The sequence below is a fragment of the Acanthochromis polyacanthus genome, chromosome 9 (genome assembly GCF_021347895.1).
Source record: "Acanthochromis polyacanthus isolate Apoly-LR-REF ecotype Palm Island chromosome 9, KAUST_Apoly_ChrSc, whole genome shotgun sequence".
Taxonomy (NCBI): Eukaryota; Metazoa; Chordata; class Actinopteri; family Pomacentridae; genus Acanthochromis; species Acanthochromis polyacanthus.
Window position 1 is genome coordinate 21,215,241 of NC_067121.1, and position 20,479 is coordinate 21,235,719.

Consider the following 20,479-nt stretch of genomic DNA (forward strand, 5'->3'; position numbering starts at 1 on the left):
AGTCTTGAGAGGTTTTTAATTAGAATATAATTAGAAGGTGATGGAAGGAGGGCATATTAAATCTGTCCTCTACCACAGGCCTGGTGTTAGCTGGGATCAAAATAGGTTTTGACGTGTATTCTTTCAGCTCTATTAAAGGTCACTTCACTGATCATTTCAGATGAATGAAAATTATATCCACTGTGTGAAGGTTGTTACCAAACCTGACCATATGCTGTCACTGTGTTTTCAATACATTTGATTTGTGAAGTAGCAAGATAGAAGATAATTTGCTCGATTAGGTTGCCATATCACTGGCTGGGTGAAACGGTGAAAAATCAACTGCTTATGTAAAAGAAACAAACTTCCTCTGAATTGTGCACCTGAGAGTGTTGGAGCAACAATAAAATATTCAAGAGCTTCAGTTTTTTAATTGCTGTAATCTTTACTTGAAGCAAGAAAAAGCAAAAAATCCTTTGATTCTGGACAATGTGAAGACAGTTAATGAAATACGTGTATGCTCCAAAAGAAGACCACATTCATATTTAAAGAAATGAAGGATCGTAGATGAATTGAATTAATCCAATTGTTCCAATGTGAGAAGGTTAAATTGAAATGTTTTTAAAAATGAAATTTTTGCTGCATAGAAACTCCCAGTAAAATAGCTTTTGTCTGTCTGTTTTAAAGAGACGTAGCTCAAATGGTTTCATCTTGTGTCAGATAATTACAGCGTCTTCAAGCATCTTTTTAAATTAGGCATGATAAGACATCAGCCACCAGTCCTTTAAACATATCACAGCTAGGCTTAGCACCACTTTTCTTCAGTGCATACACAGAGATAACTCATGCTAGTTTGACAGATTACTGTTGAATTATGGTCACTGTTCAGCAGCGGGACATCTGAAGGTTAAAATTAAGAAGATTGATTTTTCTTTTAAGCTTGCAGTCACATTCAATAATGATTTTTCAGGCACTGCATTTGTTTTATATAAGATTCATCTTTCTCATATTTTAGTTGTGTGTGTATATACTACTGGTTAAAAGTTTTAGAATGGCCCAATTTTTCCATTTTTTTAAAATTGAAATTCAAGTAGTTCAAGTCCAATGAATAGCTTGAAATTGTACAAAGGCAAGTGGTGAACTACCAGAGGTTTTAAAAAGGTAAGGTTACCCAAAATTGAAATGTACATTTCACAATTACACAAAAGCCTTTTTCAGGGAACAAGAAATGGGTTAGCAACTTAAAGCTGTTCTGCAGCAATGGAGGTTGATCAAGCCTTGAAAGTTGGTGCTGCCAAATCCTACAAGTGTTCCAACTTTTCTTGATTACTTACAACCCCCTCTGTCTGCATGAAAGTAGTGTTGAAACACACCATGGCACCATATCCTTGAGAGCATTATTTGAACAGTATTCTACTGCAGAAAGTAGTAGGTTGCTATAAAAATGGCTAGGAAAAAGCAATTAACAATAGAAGAGAAACAGACCATCATAAGACTTTAAAATGTAGGTCTTTCCTACAGAGAAATTTTCAAAGAAAGTAGAGTTTTCTTCACCATCAAAAGGCACTCAGAAACTGGGAGAAACTCTGACAGGAAGAGGTCTGGAAGACCCAAAGCCACAATAGAATCAGAAGGCAAGTTTCTGAGAGTCAACAGCTTGGTGATTGACTAGGTTGACTGGAGCTTCAAGCACCGCTTAATGGTGGTCATAGTAAGAAGTCTCAATTTAAACTGTGAAGAGAAGACTTGGAGCTGCAGGTTTGACAGGTCGAGTTGCAGCAAGAAAGTCATTGCTAAGACATCAGAATATGAAAAAAGGCTTGCCTCGGCCATGAAACACTGCTAATGGACTACTGAAGACTGGAAGAATGTATTATGGACTGATGAATCAAAATTTGAAGTCTTTAGTTCATCATGCAAGATTTTTGTATGCCATCGAGTGGTGAAAGGACGGTTCCTCAGTATGTGACATCAACTGTCAACCATGGAGGAGGAAGCGTGATGGTCTGGAGCTGTTTTACTGGATCCAGGGTCAGTGACTTGTACAGAGTGAGAGAAACCCTGACCCAAAACAACTACCACAGTATTCTGCAGTGCCATGCAGTACCCTCCAGTATGTTCCTAGTTGGTCAGGAGTTCATCCTACAGCAAAATAATGACCCAAAACATATGTCCAAGCTATGCCAGAACTACCTGACGAAAACGGAACAAGATGGTAAACTTGAAAACATGGAGTGGCAGCACAGTCTCCAGACTTAAACTGCATGGAGCTGGTTTGGGTTGAACTGGACAGAAGAGTGAAAGCAAAGCAGTCTACAAGTGCCACATATTTATGAGAACTTCTGCAACAGAGTTTGGAAGAACTTTCTGAAGAATATTTGATTTCCATTGGAAAGAATGCCACCAGTGTTCAGCTGTTACATTTGCCAAAGGTGGCTACTTTGAGTCAAAAGTTTAGAATACATTTTGGTTTCTAAATAGATCGTTTAAAACTTCATTTATTTATTTGTTCTATGCTTTCATTTCAGAGTACAATGAGACATCAACATGCATTATTTCTAATAGTATTTCTAATGGTTCCTGAATGATGTATTGTGTGTCTCTGAAACCCGTCTGGGCTTAAATGTTGTACTAGATGAGGAAAATTATGTTTTATTCTTTTTGTACTTTTAGCTTTCTACCAGGAGATTGTGGTCTGTGATTTCTCCATAGTTCAGCATGTTAAAAGCAAAACAAAAACATCCTGTGATTCTCATCTTCAATACTGTTTGAAGCTGCTGTATTTTTGTATTCAATTTTTAATACTGTATTCCCTTTATGCTGTAAACATGTTGATAACATATCTCAATTAGATGACTGTTTTTCTTTACTCCAGGTATTCCATGTCCTATAATCGTGGCCTGGGCCATTGGAAAGCTGTATTATGAAAATGAACAGTAAGTATCCCAACCAAAATTAAAGGCTGTGAATGTTTTTTTGAATGTTTTAATAATTTAATGACACTTACCTCCTTTCTTCCATCTACAGATGTTGGTTTGGTAAAGAGCCTGGGAAATATATGGACTACATTTACCAGGGTCCAGTTATTCTTGTGCTTCTGGTGAGCAACAACAAAGAAAGTCATTGCACTTCATCCACTTCCATTATTTTCTCAATATTTGTTAAACTGTAGCACACACGTTAAATTAATCACTGATATCTACTTTTATGTATACTTCTATATGCCAACTAATGGAAACATCAGCCCTGAGATGAAAATGGTTTTACGAAAAAGGCTATTTCTCTGTTGGAGAGGTAGAATTAATCTTCAAAACCTAAGACTCCTGAAAAAAGGAAATTGTATTCATAGAAATGTATTGACTAGTGGCGACGTCCAAGTCCTTACCAGCATACTGCACTCAATACTTTCGATTTGGGTGTCCCTCTAACACTGTCTTGAGAGGGATGTGCTTTGACTCGAGTTTTCCCTCTTCTTCTTTAGCTCAGCATGTACTGAGCTGTCTGTTCACAGCAGATAATCATTCTCTGGGACGCTCTGTGTTCATCGTTACCACCAGGGCTCAAAACTAATTCCTTTTTTGTGTTTTACTTTTCTAGATAAACTTTGTTTTCCTCTTCAACATAGTAAGAATTCTGATGACCAAACTAAGAGCTTCAACCACGTCAGAAACGATACAGTACAGGTAAGTTGATCCTATGTATAATAGTGTATGATGCCGAAATGACATCTTTCTGTTTGTTTGCTTCTCTCAAGAAGAGCATGGAATTTGTTTTAGGCTGTGACGGAGTACATTTTCAAAATTTAATACTCTTTTCGATTAAGCAGCTACCACTGGGGCTAAAAGAAAAATGAAGCCACAGTCCCAAAACTGCAGTTCCTGAAATGGCCACTTAAGACAGATTTGAAAAGTGAGTCAGTCCCCATAGACCTCCATGTTAAAATGCGAAGCTTTACTGAAAAAAATAAACATTTTTACAGTCCGGGACAAAACACTGTTTTGGTCTTTATAGCAGTATTACCAGTTAAAGAAACGGTATGGGGGCTGAATCTACGTATAGCACACTCTTGTAAATGTCACTGTTGTTGAATTCCTTTTTGGATTAGCTAGTAGTTAGAAATTGGCACTGAGCGGGTTCATTCATCGTAATATACAGTCAATGACTTTACCCTTTATAATTAGCGTCGCACTCCATTGCACTCAAACCTAACAGTCTATCTGTGACAAAATATTTGGGGTTTAACTGATTAAGTATTAGTGACAACAAAATTTGGATCAGTTCCAAGTACTGTTGGAGCAGAAATTATTGTTCTTACTGCGTTCGGATCGTCACTTTAAATCCTAACTCTAAGTACTGCAATTATTGTGGTAAATTGAAAAGAATAAATTAAAAACCCTATTTTCTTTCATTGTTATCTCTGAAATGCTGATCCTTCAAGCAAGAAAATGATTTTTTTTTCATAAAATAAGCATAAAATAATGGTAACAATCAGATCCTTTTTAGACATTTGTTGCAATATGCTTCCTTGAGTGTTTCCAGCCTTATCTTCAATTAAGATAAGCTGAATTCTAATTTCTTGTATTTTAGCAATTTTCCCAAAGAGCCTGGTCTGATACTGGCTTATGCATTTACAGGCGCTGTGAAAAGGAAGTCTAGACAAACACCTTTACCCGAGTGGGGTCATGGTTGTTTCAGTTAGTCTCACCAGTAACCATTAGAGATGGAAAAGCTCTCCTGAGTCTGTGTGTGACAGGGCTTGATGAGTGAGCAACAGCAGAGATTTGGTGTGTGCTAGAGTGGGGGCGAGTTGCGGACAGTCCTGCTTTATGTTGCTTCTGATCGCTAAAACGCTGAGCTTGTTTTCTCACCTGCTGTTACCGTGTCAAGTGTATTTTTCTTCTGTAGGGATTATTTCAAGCATGCAGAGTGTTGGCAATGTCACAGCTCAGACAACTTCAATTCAGGCTTTTCAGGCTGGAGCTGGATTTACGGTTGTTGTTGTTGTTATGAGCCATGCAGATTTTAGTGAGCGGAGAGACCGGAGTTTCAAGCATAAACTGTGAAAATAAAATATGTTGGCTCCTTCAAAAGGCTTCTGTTTTGCTAAATTTGCATAAGATAAATAAACAGAAGGCTGATATGGACAAGGAAAGCTTTTCTGTTATCTCTAAATGCTTGTGGTGTCAACTTAATTTTAAATATTTGGGTTCCAAGAATGCTAAAAAAAATTGTCAAGTGTTTATAGCATTCCACTTGCTATGTCTCTTTGGCAAGCCTTCTAATTGAAAAGAGCTGCCAAAATGGATTTTTCACCATTTTTGCTTGCAGTCTATATGGATAAAACCCTTTAATATTGAGCATAATAACAATACCTGCAAACCTAGCAATTTATTGGTGCATCACCAAATAAAAATGATAAAAACTAAAAATGTGTTATTAATGACTTACAACTGATTTTCTTTTTTAAGAATGAAAGAAGCATTAGTTACTTTATATTGGGATTGTCAAACACATTTTAGCTCAGGGGCCACGTTCAGCCCAATTTGATCTCAAAAGGGCCGGACCAGTAAAATCACAGCATAATAAACCTATAAATAACCACAACTCCAGATTTTTCCTTTGTTTTAGTGCAAAAATGTTCACATTCACAATGACAAAACATTATGAAAAATGTGAAATTTCTTAAGAAAAAGAAATTAAATTTCAACACCATTATGCCTCATATCATTTACATATTACAACCCACAGAGCAGTGTGTCTACACATGCACAGAACATTTAGGCCCCATCCACACGAAGACAAAACGCTTAACAGTTTCAAAAACAATCCCCATAAAGACGAAGGCGTCTCAGAAAATGTGTGTGTCTACATGACTGCACTCGATACGCATGGAAACGCTGTAAAACACATGCCAGACCTCTAGGGGCGCTGTAACGATATGACGGAAACACGCGCAAATAAGAAAAAACAGTGGGCATGCGTACTTGCGGCAAAAGTTGTAAACAAAGACCAAGCCGCGAAGTAAATAAAGTGCCGTAATGTGTCCTCGATAATTGTTTGTTCAACTCGGTGGTGATTGAGAAGAAGGAGATTTTGCTGCAACAGGGATAGTAGGGTCACGAGCTTCGTTGCCGTGTGTGGCGCATGCGTGTCAATGAAGATACGAAACTATGACGCAAGCGTATCTGAAAAGTAGCGGATAGCCAGTAAACACAGAGCTGCCTATACAGCGTTTCAAAATCTTTCCACTCTGGAACCTGGTTTCAAAAACGATCATTTACAGACCTCCAAAACGCCGTCTTCGTGTGGATGATACGCAGATTCGGCAAGAAACTTATGCGTTTAGACCTCGTTTTGTCTTCGTGTGGATGGGGCCTTAGTCACAGCTATCTGGAACTGAAGGATATAGTATATTACTTTATGATCAAAACAACAAAGGTCAGGCAAAATATTACAAAAATGAGGCACAAAACAACAAAAGCAGGAAACAAAATGAGTAAAAAATTAAACAAACCACATGAAACAAAACAAAACAAAACAGACAAACTTTGACAAAAAAGCTACAGAGTGACAAAAAAATGGGCAAACGACAAAAACGATGCTCAAAATAACAAATCTAAAAACTAAATGACAAAAATAAGACAAAAACCACAAGTGAGACAAAAAGGAAATTCAAAATGACAAAAACATGAGACAAATGGCAAAAGCCTCACAAAAAAGACAAAAACACCAGACAAAATATTACCAGAATGAGACAAAATGACAAAAGAGCAAAGAACAATCTAGTATTTTCCTTTGTGATCAAAACAACTCGTCATGGTCTCGAATTTTTTTAAAATTCATAGTTGTACAAATTTACAATTTGCACTTCATGTCGTCTCTGTAAGTTTTACACTTTACAAAGTCATCCCATGGTCCAGATTGGGCACTATGTCGGGGCAGTTTGACACGCCTGCTTTAAATAAAGAGTTTCATACAACAAAGGATGCCCATCATGCAGACTACAGGTATCATCTCTTATTATGCATGGATATCATGTTATGGCAGTGCGGTGGTGGGTGTGATTTTTTTTTTTTTTTTTTTTTCCCATTTATTTTTTCTCGATCTGCCACTGACACAGTCATGCATTGCCACAGAATCAACTTGGACGAATCTCAAGTTCCTATTTCTGTAAAGTTATAAATGAGGCTGCTGGCGTTTCATCCCTGTTTTCACAGAAAAGCCGTGAAAGCAACACTAGTCCTGCTACCTCTGCTGGGCATCACCTACATGCTCTTCTTTGTTAATCCGGGGGAGGATGACATCTCACAAATTGTGTTCATCTATTTCAACTCCTTTTTACAGTCTTTTCAGGTGAGTAGAAGAGTAATGATGCAGCGTCACAGTAGCCAAGCCTTGCAAACCCACACACACAGTCTCCCAAGTGAACAATGTCAATTCCACTGATTAATTCAGGCTTTTTACAGAATTGTATCACTGCTTTGAGGAAACTTTTTAGGTTATAAGCCTTCTTGTGGGAGTATGATTTGAAGTAGCACCCTGACTGTGCTTACACAAAATGTCCCAATCCTGTCTCATGTTCAGAGCCTTCAACTGTCATGATTAACAGGGCTATGTGGGCAGGATTTCTTCTCTGTGGCTATTTTTTCTAATCTTACTATCTTCTGGGCTTAAATGTAAGGGTGAGTGGGAGGAAAGGGGGGTTTCAAACAGAGCTTCTTTGCTGTCATGGATTCTTTTGGGCAGTGTGAGATTTTCTCCTTAATTTGTTTTGCCTTTTCTGTTTATGCACCATGTGATTTCTTTCGTGTCTAATTAAGATGCCATTACACAACACCAGCACATTTTCTGCCTCTAATTGTAATGTTTCTTTTTCTGCAGGGGTTCTTTGTGTCAGTGTTTTACTGCTTTCTAAATGGAGAGGTGAGTCTCTAGAGTTTGTCAAAGACGATTTATGATATTAATTAAGCTGTCAATGTGTTTCTTGATATGTGTTCTTAATAAAACCCCAAATTGATTCCTGTAATTGGTTTAATAGTGTTTTCTAACTCATCTCCTAGTTCCAACTTTTCTTAAGTTCAGCCAGGGGTAGGATCAATTAGATTCAATTTTTTTTTAATGCAAAAGGATTGTCTATTCAGTCAGTGAAATTGTAGCATTTAGATGGGGATACTTAAATATGATTGAAAATGTTCACAGAGCTCAGGCATTTTTCTCTAATTAAAATGAAAGCAAATTACCAGAATTCCAGCTGCTTGAAAATCATTAAAGTCATTTTAAAAAATTACAGGTTTGTCAATGATTGTGAAAAATGAAGGACCCTCATGTGAACCCTCAAATAATTGAAACTTGTGGGTGGAGAAGGGGTTAGTTTATTGAGGAATGGTGAAGAATTTGTATAAATATTTAATGCAATTGGAGAATAGTTGTGTGGCATTAAGGAACATGTTTTGATTTTTGCACTCTCCACACACATTTCAAACTTGTCTTGTTTGCACTAAATGCTCCTCTTTCCTCTATTGACTTAAAAGAGACAACATATGGGTTAGCTACTCTTTGGGGAAGTATGCATCTAAATGCCTGAATCTTTTCTCCATATTTTTATCTATCTGACTAGTCAAATTTTAAATAATAAAAAATTGCTTTTCTTTTCAAATTATTTTTCCCTTCTCTGTTGAAGTCAACACTAACAGAGTAGTTTGACATTTTTGCTAAATCTACTTATTTGCCCTCTGGTCAAATGCTGCAGGTGCTGTTAAGTGATTTTTGAAATGTATTTTTAGTCAGGATAGCTGTTTAAACGGAAATACACAGACAGTAAATTTCAATAATATAAAGTCTTAAGATGTCTGCATGTGAGCGGTTGGGTTTGGAGGGGCAAATAATATAACATCTGCTTGGGATTCATTCGGAGTATATTTTGAGACAAAACATAGCAGTAGAAAATATTATTGTGGTTGCGTATCTGACCAAGCTCTATTTATTTTCCTAGACCATTTAAAAGTGTGTTGCGGTCAACGGTGTTGAACAGAGGGCCTTGTTAAAACAGAGCAGGCATGCGTTCCATGTGATGGTTGGCCCAGAATCCAGACTGAAACTGCTCAGAGATATTTTTATGATTCACATGAGAAATTATTTTCAAGGTGACAGACTTTTCTGAAAATGGAAATTGCTCTGAAATCGAAAAGGGAAGGCTTTTTTCCTGTCTCCGAAGTTGTAGGATTTGTGGGGCAACAGCCTGAAATACCCCTTTCAGGAAATGGAATGATGTCTGATTGCATGCAAGTGCATGAATTTAAATGAGACACTATGTTCGCCAAGTCTAAAGGGGACAATTTAGTCGGCGGTAGAGTACACAGGTTTCTATACTAAGGATCAGTTTGGAGCCTTATGCCACCTATTTTTTTATTATTGAAGTGGTGGAGACTTTGCTCACACAGTGGCTCTGGTAATAGAGCTGGTTGTCCACCAATCACTGGTTTGATCACAGAAGTGCAAGATACTGAACTTCGAGTTGCTCCCAATAGTATTGAAGTGTGAATGTAGAAACTACGTGCTGCATACAGTACATGTTGACCATTTACCATTTCTCAGAACGTGTTGACTTGAGGGAGGACTGATCTCAGAGCTGATGGTTTAGAGGTGAGGTTGTGGCAACTCCATGCAACCCAAACAGAGAAATATGTGTGTCTCCTCAACAACATGTTGGTAGTTCATCAGTAAACTTTTAATAAGTTCATTTGTGTGATCACTTAATCCATGCCAGTATGTTTAATAGGATTAATAAGGACGATATTATCCCGAACTACTGTGCAGATTTGATCAAAATTACTCAGTAAATAATTCACAGAAAGACTGTGGTCATGAAAATATTGTCAGTAAAAAGATTTTGGGCAACTTTTAGCTGATTTGAAGTCAAAATAGTGAGTTGGACACTGGTCCTCCAAATTTTTAGCCACAGTTAGGAAAAAGTGCTTCGGGTCGAATGTTCTGTCACTTGATTTTCCTTCGTTCAGTGTTTCTCCATGGAAACAGTTATCCTCAATTCCTCTCTGGCTGACTGCAGTGTAGCGCCCTTGTCGATCCAACATGGCCTCAAGTACCCTGATTTCCCGACAAATTGTCTTGTGTGCCGAGATGATGGTGATGTCTCGTTTTTGAAGCTCAACGGAAAGCGCCAATAATTCTTGCAATGCATCGCACATGATGCCCAAGTTGTTCACTAACGCACGCGACGATATGCGCATTGCAAGTCCACTGTACGTTTGCTTGGTAACACTATCACGGGATGAATCTTCCGATGCAGTTTTGAAATGCTTGTAAAGTGCTGGGTAGTTCTTCCACACTGCTTCAACTGTTCTAAAACTTGATGCCACCCATCTAGTGTCTAAAATCCGACCTATTTTGCATAGCTGGACATCTAGGCTCTCTGCAGACTCTCTCAGCTCCATTCGGTTTTTGTTAGATGTGATATACAGCACATATAATTTGTCCATCAATATTTTCAAGTAACTTACAGCACCCATCTCTTTCACTACGTCTGCGACGGCGAGCTCAAGTCTGTGGGCTGAGCAGTGCCACACAGTAATGTTGGGGAAAATGGCCCGGAGCCTACTTGCTACTCCGCTTTTGCGTCCTAACATGACAGAAGCGCCATCACACCTTATTCCAATTAGGTTTTTAGAGAGGAAATCCTGAGTTAAATGCAGGCTCTCTAACACAGACAATAGTTTATGGACAATACCTTGAGCAGTCAGATCATCTAGCTCTGCGAGATCAGTAAAAATGTTTGTTGGCTTTTCCATATCAGGCAACTGAACTCTGAGGTATATTATCAAGTAACTCTTTTTGCTTAAACTGGTTGACTCATCCAGCATTAGACTAAGTTTGGGTGCGCACTGTACTATTTTTTTCAAAGTTTTTTTTTTCTCATTTCTTCAGAAATGTGTTTCTGTATGTTTGCACACGCAATGTTGGAATGTAAAATCCTTCCCATATCAAGTCCATTTAACTCTTGACAATCAATCTCATGTTCAAAGCCATATGCGGGACGGTGGCATTTAGCCTCCTTGTACGCAGTGCGAAATATGCGAGCTGTAGTGGCTATCTGTTCAGACTGACTATTAATTAAGACCTGTCCTAAAGTGTCTGATTTAGCCTTCTCAAGAATACTTGCTGCGGCGAGGTGAGCCTTGGCACGGGCATGTTCAAATACTTTTTTTCCGAGTGCGCGCTGCTTTTTTAAAATATCCGTAGCAGATGACGTGACTGTGCATGAGACCCATTCTTTTGCAAGTTTCATCCCCCCTGTCGTCTCTGGTCCCAGAGTTCCCACAGCCTTACATGTTGTGCAGCCCAAACCTGAAGTTTCCATAAGAAGCCAGGGGTAGCAAGTCTGCTTCAGCTTGAACTGAGCTTCTGTCCAAATTGTTCTGTAGCCCATCCCTGACACGTTGCTGGATGTCCCACATTCTTCTCCACTCAATGCGCTCTCCTCTGAATCTTCCTGCAGCAAAATTGAGCTAGCTGATGCCGTGGTTCCTGACTCTTGCTCCAGCTCTTCTTCTCGGCTGGGGTTAGCTACGTTAGCCTCCTGAAGCAGTCGGTCTACATGACCGCTACAACTGCCCTCGTCCGGCTCGCCGTCACTTGCTGATGTTTTTCGGACTCGTTTTGAGTCATCATCGCGTACCCCTTCGTTCTTTTTAAAAAATGACATTAAATTTAACTGCCTTTTAGACATGTTTGATTAGCCCTTTGCTTACTCTCTTCATGAATAATCTCAGATGCGACAATTTTCTGTCAGAGGCGGGGTTTGATTCAGTGCGTCAGCAGATCTGTGACTCTTTTAAATGACTTTTATTTTTTAACTTTTAATTTTATTAAACAACGTGAAATTAGTAACATTTGTTCTGTGAATTAATATGTTAAAATATATATATATATATATATATATATATAATTTTATGGAATTAATGTGATTTTTTTATTTTATTTTATTTATTTATTTTTTTCTCCTGTGACGGAGATACCGGATCTGCCCATATAAGTCCCGGAACACAGACAGATCAAAATCAAGAGGTGCCGGATCCTGCCGGAACAGGATCCGGCACAAATTAACCCGTTTCCGACAGATAGTCCTGATAAGTCCACAGCGTTGTTGTAGAAGGATTGCAAACTCGCATGTAGTCATAGTTACAGTGGCGCTCTGCTGCTATCTCGCAATGATACAGAAGTCTTTAACAAATCTGTGGATCCCGATAAGCTGCATCACTGCCAAAATCTCATCAGTTGGTCATTGTGTCATTTCTGACCTTCCCAGAAAATTTCATCCAAATCTATTAATCCATTCTTGAGTAATGTTGCCAACAGACAGACAGACAGATGCTGACGGACACATAACGTCGCTGTTCCTTGACAGAGTAATTACGTATATTCTCATGTTGTCCAAAGGCACACCATGGAAGAACACTAAGTTGATTGTAGTTTAGAGTCAAATTAAAAGACTCAGAAAGGTTGATAAAATAAAGAATAAATGAAATCATATACATTTATATTAAAATTTCCAAGAATAAAGACTACCATATATTGGTTATGATGGAAAGCAAATACAAAGTCAGAACATTCCTGAATAAAAACAGATTTTAGCTCAAATATGTGATACTGAGATTTAAGTGTGTTTCCAGTCTTTGTGCTAAGCTAAACTGACAGTCCCCTGGCTGTAGCCTCATAGTTAATTAACAGCTGTAAGAGTAACATTGATCTTGAATACTTCCCAGGTTTTGCAGTGTAGCAGAATTTTTGCATCAAGGACTGTTTTACCTGTCTGCTTAAACACATTATAGTATGTTGTGCCATGATTTATTTTAGGTCCGTTCAGCAGTAAGGAAACGGTGGCACCGCTGGCAGGACAACCACGCCCTTCGAGTACGAGTGGCACGAGCCATGTCCATCCCCACGTCTCCCACCAGGATCAGCTTTCACAGCATCAAACAGACCACAGCTGTGTGATGGAGGGAGCAGACACATAATCTCAACTGCAGCATCTATTGGGAGCAGACTTATAACTTGCATCCACTACGGACTATGAAATGATTTGCAGAACTGACTAATTCCTCTAACACGGCCACCATATGTCCAGTGTGGCTGAAGAGCCCACAAGATCTATTTTACCTGATGGCAAAGTCTATTTTAAGTGCACATGAACATAAGGTCGTAAGAGGATTCATTTTGTTATAATGTACTATACATGGCCCACAGGATTGGGGATTTTCTGACAAGCGACTATAAAATGCTATCATCTTCATCATCATCGTATCGCGTCTTTTGATGTTCTTATCACTACCATCTTATTGCTCATTAGCGGAGAAAGATAATTCCACGGGCAGCCCACTTGTACGAGCAAGCTCTCCACTGTTTCTTAGAGGCAGGGCCAAGAGAGATACTTGAAATTTGACTAACCATGATGCATTCACATGTTGCCAAATGGCCATTTGTATTTCAAAATTTTAAAAAAAGCTCCTCGACATCAACAGCTTCTTTACTCAGACAGGAAAGAGGCTTTCGGGAAGAAGATGTTTCATCTGAATTAAATGTCAAGAAACTGTACTGAAAAGAACATATTCTGTCAGCGCTCTTTGTAGTGATAAGGGACTTAAAATTGATTGTCAAGTAAACAACTGGTATTCATGAAAACACAATCCTAATGCATATGTCGTGGTCACTGTGAGCTGTGGCTATTTTAAATGAACAAGCAAGGAGCCTTTATATTCTCCTCAAAGGGTCTGAGTCCTTTTTCTGTCAGTCTGTGATCTTTTATGCAACACTGATTCTTTTGATCTTGTACTGTATGGTGGTAAACATTGTTAAAATACTTGGTTACAAGCTAACCTCTGTTCTGGCTATTTGATCTCACCATTTATTTTTACACCCCCTTTGTCCGACTATTCTCTCTTCTGGGAAGGACGGTGTCAACACGAGGAGCTGATGTGTTGTCTGTTTGAACTTCTCTTGTAGATGAGCACAGATAAGATTATATGTATCATTGTATGGACTGACAGCAATTCAGAGACATTTACGGTATGTGACGTATACATATGTTAAGCGCAATGCAGGGATTTATTGTACAGGCGCAGATTACACTCTTTTTGGCTTTATGAAATCCTTCGGGCTTTCTCGTAATCGGTGTCACAACTAAGCTTCTGGTTCTAAACGAGAGAAGCTTGATGAAGTGAGAACCAATTGCTTCCCTGAACACTTGCCCTTGTCAGGCCAACATATACAGGCCACTTGTAATGCCAGCTCTTACGTCTCCTTGGGCTGCTCACGCAACCATAATGGACACAACCATGCATCTGATTTGGCAAGTCCTCAAAATAGTTTTTTCTCCTGAAGGGTAAAAGATGGAGATGAAAATTTTGCTTTAAAAAAAGATTATGAACAATAGAGCAAGTATTAATTACACTGCAAACCCTTGTATCTCCACACAATTAAAGAGGAGTTTTGTTTTTCCAGATTACATGATGAAGAATGTTAAAAGATCTGTTTGACATTTTGGGAAATACTCTTATTGGCTTGCAGAGATGGAGAGTGAAGTAAATGTCATTCTTATGTCTGTTTGGGTTTTTTTTTTTAGTGTTTGTTTTTATGTATAGGTTGAACAAAACATTCCACTTCTACAGATTGCTGTAAGTGAGCAGCAGTGGAGTAGCAGCTTCTCTCTGCCTCTAGTTATATGCTATTTAAGCACATTACCCAAAATACCAAACTAGTCTTGAAATGAATATTGTTGCAATGACTTTGTTATGTATTTATTCATGTGTCATTATTTATTTATATGCAGATTTACTTTGGAAAAAAATGTCTTTTAAAGACTGTGAATAAATGTGTTTGAGGGTGTTGTACAGAACAGAAAATATTTCATCTCTTGATGTAAAATTTAATTTTCATATTTGTATTTTGTAAACTTTTGTTACATTACAGCAGACATTTTTTTTTTATGTGCTGCTTGGCTGGGCCGACGGGGGTCGGTGCATTAAATATTAATCACAAAGCGACTTTGATGTAAATATTTTACCTGCATTTCTGCAGCATCACAACTTGTGCAGCTGTAACATAGCACATCCATCCATAAAATCATGGCACAAAAATGCAAGAGTTTTAAATTCTATTATAGTTGTGAAATATTTCCATATTGAAATTTTAAAAAAAAAACGTATTCAATTCACCAAAGAGACCAATTATGTTTACCAACATACAGATTTTATATTGTCTACTTATTTCTATAGTTGCCACTGGACATTATTGATCAAATCTTGTTGACTTTATTTTGTACATCATTTGCTAATTTACTGTACATGACGTGTATTCAACACAGTTTGATGTCAGACCTACTAATTTTATGGAAACCACCCATGTTGCCTTACAAACAAAAGGAAATAGATTTTTTTGTGGGGGAAAAAAAGCTCTTGTCTCTACAAATGAAGCTTCATTGTGTTACTGACATGACTTGTACATGTACGTGTGAAAGAAAAGCATTAATTTGAATTAAAGTTGTGCTCTTGTTTCTCCGGCTCTTCATATTAAAAGAGTGTTTTAGAGTGAAATGTCAACAACAGTGATCGGTGTAGACGGAGTATACCATGCATTATGTCGACTCATTTATACTGAGCAATCTAACATTAGCCACGGATTGCACTAATAGGATCGCTTTAGCTGATTCACTTACTACTTATCTCTTGCATAGTAGTAATGACTCAAACAAGTATTCCTATTATGTGGAGGATGAGTGCAGCTTCAGTGGCACTCTGACATGCATTGTCTGACTTGTAAATACAGTTTTCAGCCATGGAGAGAAAAGATGCCCTGAGAGAGACCCTGCTAGATAGTTTCATACATATCAGGCTGGGCTGTAGTGAAATGGAGCAGAAACTACTGCCTGTGCCCAGGGCCCCGAGGACTTGATGAGTTGTAAATCCCCAAACAATCAGCCAGGAATCTGATGCAGTCTAATAATGGCTTGTTGTGGTAATTAATGCTTTTGATGGCTGACAGCAGCTTGAATGGCAAATAGTAGATGTCATGTCCCCATGTATGAAGGCCGGAGCCGTGCAGCACATTTGCACTGTATTGTGGATTATTTGCCCTGAGCTTCCTTGTGTCTATATTAAACCGCCTTTCAACAGTCATTTCCTCAGCTAAAAATAAAACATGACAACCTAAGGCTGTTACTGTATCCAAACTACGATATAATAATAATAATAAATCTGTACTGTGTCATTTCTCACATGACTTAAAGGTCCCATATGGTAAAAATACATTTTTATTGTGTTTTATGTGCGTTATAAAGTTGGATGTGTAACGTAAAAGATAACCTTTCAGTTTTACAAGCCTGAACTGCTTCCTACCAGACAACAAACCATTAGATATACAGCACATAATTATTGGCACCCCTGGTTAAGATGTGTTCTTTCATTTTTTTTTCTAAATAATATAGGACCACAATGAAAAAAAGAGAAAAATCCAACCTTTAATTCAAGTGCAGTTATTCAGTAGGGAAAAAATAACTCATTAAGAGATAATTCTTATACATCAAATCGTGTGTGCCAAAATTATTAGCAACCCTGATGTTAATACTTTGTACAACCCCCTTTGCCAACAAAACAGCACCTGATCTTCTCCTATAATACATTTTTCTACATTTTTCAGTGTGAGAGTATGCTTCTGCAATAAAAATTGAATTCAGTTTAAGGCTTTTAACACATCTTAACCAGGAGTGCCAATAATATTGGAGGGCTCTGTATAGCTCAAATTCTCACTGATCCTGCTCCTCACTGGGCCCTGCTTAGAGGTGAACCATCGAGAAAGAGCAGCTGCCTCTCAGTTCCCCCCAGGTCTTTACTATTTGGAGCTTCTTCTGTTAACTCTAAGATGACTCAGCCATGAGCAAAGTACACCAAACGTTCTGCTGTTGGCTGCAAGAGTGAACGCAAGAATCTAAATGAACTTCAAGCATGTGAAGTGCATTTAGTGGCCAATCAGATCACGTGCCCCGTGATCTGATTGGCCACCCCATGTGCCCCGAAAAAGTTTTCGTTGAAAATTTACATTACTGATACTTCGATTTCGTTATCCGACTGCACCTGAATGCACCAATGATGTTAGTCTGATCTTTTGATTGTATTTCGTTTTGATTTGAAGAAGTTTGAAGACGCTTCCTGATGCCAGAGGAGAAGACGAGCAGCTTTGAGCCTTTGCCATAAGACGACTGTGGCTGTTTCTCAGTACGTAACTGTCCGTACTTGGTTCTGACATACACATGAAATGTCATCATGGAGACTGCATCGGACCAGACTAGTGTGCATAGATATGAATCAGTAGATGGATAGATATTTGTGGCTGTAGCTGGCAGTGAACAGGAGGATTTTATGAGAGGAAGTCAGACACAGTCACACCGAGAAACATTAGAGTTCACACTGAAACGGAGCTACAGCTCTGTGTCTTGTAGAAGATTTATTTTCAAAGCTACATGTGTGACGGTAATGATCTGTGCCAGAGCAGACCTCATTAGCACTTTCGCTAGGTCGGCTAACTTCCGGTCACTCCATGGATGCTGTTGTCGGTAATGTAGCGAGAATATGGATTCATTTCTCTTTTGGGCTTGACAAAGACGAGAACAAAAATATTCAGAACAAGTGGAGCAGCTAGCTAACGCCTATTACAGTTTGATTTACATTTTCAAAGTCACATTTTATGAATTATATATATATATATATATATATATATATATATATATATATATATATATATATATATATATACATGCAGAAGGACTTCATATATTTTAGGCTGTATTGGCTGAACGAGATTGCAATTTAGTAGAATTGGCAATTCATATTTGATGGAAATATCAAAAATGGATTTCTGTTTCCTCATAATAATTGAGTTAATGCCATTAAAGGTTCATCAGTTATTTTTCTTTAGTGTGAAACTTTTGCTTTACAGCTGTATTTATTTTTAAAAATGTAGGTCATTTTAAAGTTAGACATTAAAGGATTTTTTTTAGGTAAATGAATTTAAGGGTTAATTGACTAAAATCTTTCATTCAATGCTGTGTTTCTTTCAATTTGAAATATCTCGATTTCAAAATTTTCTGGTCCCCTGTCAACATCCCACACAAACCAAATCTCACTCTAAGGTCTGGTCACAAGTTGGCAGCCCTGTGTAAGGCTAATGTGGCTAACTTACCCACCCATTACCTATACACCACTTAATCCTCATTAGGGTCGCTGGAGTCTATCCCAACTGACTTAGGGGTGAAGGCAGGAGACACCCTGGACAGGTCATCAGTCTATCACAGGGCTACACATAGAGACAAAGAATCACACTCACATTCATACCTACGAGCAGTTTAGAATAATCAACCAACCTCAGAATTTTTGGACTGTGGAAAGAAGCCAGAGGACCCACAGAAAACCCAAGCATGCACAGGGAGAACATGCAAACTCCATGCAGAAAGATCCCAGGTCCAGCCAGGGATACGAACTGGGGACCTTCTAGCTGCAAGGCGAAAGTGCTAACCAGAGAGCCACTTAACATTAGCTTTAAATGAATGCCTGCAGCTCAGAAATACCTGAAAACCGTAAAGGTGAACAACATTTACAGATGGTGGAAACATTAGCAGAAATTCAGAAGCAATAAACATACACTGGGTTGGTTACTGTGTGTTCATGCTACCTTTTGTGCTTCAGTGCAACTTAAACAAATCAAGTGATCAGTTGGTGTCTCTCCTGCTCTCTGATGCAAAGAGAGTCTTCTTCCTGTAGGGGGCATGGGCACCCGCATCCAAGCTGCATTTAAAGCTACAGGCACTGAAGCTTCTCATTTAGGACAGGGCTAAAACCACAGGTTATAAGCGTATGGTAAAATAAAGCCTCTTTGCAATATTTTGAGCCAGGAATTGAAACACACACTAATTTTAACAGACTACAGACATTTAATATCATTCTTTTATAAGGTCACCCAGACAATTTTACATATATAGGTAAGTCCACAGTAATACCCATAGGGAGTTGTTTTTAGCCTGTAAATATGTCATCTGTGGCTCTGGAGGAGCTTTGTCAATCTTTTCCAGTTTGGCTTCAAGGCTGCAAATTTGTCAGGCTAAGCCTGTATCATAAACTGGGAGTGTAGTGTGTGAAATGCATTTACCAGGCTGGAGGGTCTGAGGACTGGATATGGTGTCAGTGGGAGATACAGGATCCAGCATTTCTTCAAAGGAGCAGCAGATGGAGTCTGCTTAGCTGTCTCTAGGTGTTAAAATTCCCATTCCCCACTGCGATCTTCTCATTTCTTTAGGCTTTAATATTCAAAATTATTCTTTACCTTGAAACAGCAATTGAGTAATAGTAATATTTCCTGAGCTTTCAGTCACTGATTGTCTTTATGTTTGTTTGCTTTTAAATATAGCCATCTATTCTCTATGCACCGCTTAATTGTCACTAGAGTCACAGGGGTGCTGGAGCCTATCTCAGCTGACTCGGGTGAAGGCAGGGGACACCCTGGACAGGTCACCAGTCCGTGGCAGGGCTACATACACAGACAAACAATCATCGCATTCACACCTACGGGCAATTTAGAGATTTTCAATTAACCTCAGGGCTGCACAGTGGAATAAGTGGTTAGCACTTTCGCCTTGCAGCAAGAAGATTCCTGGTTCAAATCCCGGGATCTTTCTGCATGGAGTTTGCATGTTCTCCTTGTGCATGCGTGGGTTTTCTCCGAGTACTCCGGCTTCCTCCCACAGTCCAAAAATATGCTGAGGTTAATTTGTTACCTAAATTGCCTGTAGGTGTGAATGTGAGTGTGATTGTTTGTCTGTATATGTAGCCCTGTGACAGACTGGTGACCTGTCCAGGGTGTCCTCTGCCTTCGCCTGAGTCAGCTGGGATAGGCTCCAGCCCCCCGAGACCCTAGTGAGGATAAAGCGGTGTATAGAGAATGAATGGATGGAATTAACCTCAGCATATTTTTGGACAGTGGGAGGAAGCCGGAATGCCCGGAGAAAACCCACGCATGCACAGGGAGAACATGCAAACTCCATGCAGAAAGATCCCGGGAAAGCCGGGACACGAACTAGGGATCTTCTTGCTGCAAGGCGAAAGTGCTAACCACTAGTCCACTGTGCAGCCCTTTTAAATATATATCTTGTAAAATCTTCAGTATTGCACTTCTGCAAGAGAGGGTCACTAGAGTACATTTCGATATTTGTTTCATTAGGATGTATTGCTACATTTAAAATGTTTCAAAAGCTATTCACTGATTGGGGACACAATTATGTTCATGCTCTCAAAAGAGGGAGTTCAGACTGTTTTGTATCATATTTTTGTGTGCAACACTAAAGCTAAACCTCTGACCAATAAATATGCACCATGGATGCAGAATATAGAGTACGTGTCCAAATAACCAAGCTAATCTAAAGAATGAAAAATGTTTTATTTCA

At 38.7% G+C, this 20,479-nt stretch overlaps 1 protein-coding gene across 1 annotated transcript in view; it reads left to right on the top strand.

Moving 5' to 3' along the window:
- The window catches only part of LOC110968570 (corticotropin-releasing factor receptor 2), a 44,893-nt gene extending 29,349 nt beyond the window's left edge, over nucleotides 1–15,544 (top strand). The window contains 6 exon segments of the mRNA XM_022218474.2: nucleotides 2,855–2,915; nucleotides 3,007–3,079; nucleotides 3,577–3,662; nucleotides 7,197–7,332; nucleotides 7,861–7,902; nucleotides 12,850–15,544. Coding sequence (XP_022074166.2) covers nucleotides 2,855–2,915; nucleotides 3,007–3,079; nucleotides 3,577–3,662; nucleotides 7,197–7,332; nucleotides 7,861–7,902; nucleotides 12,850–12,990 — 539 coding nt within the window. The 3' untranslated portion in view covers nucleotides 12,991–15,544.
- Nucleotides 15,545–20,479: the final 4,935 nt, after the last annotated feature.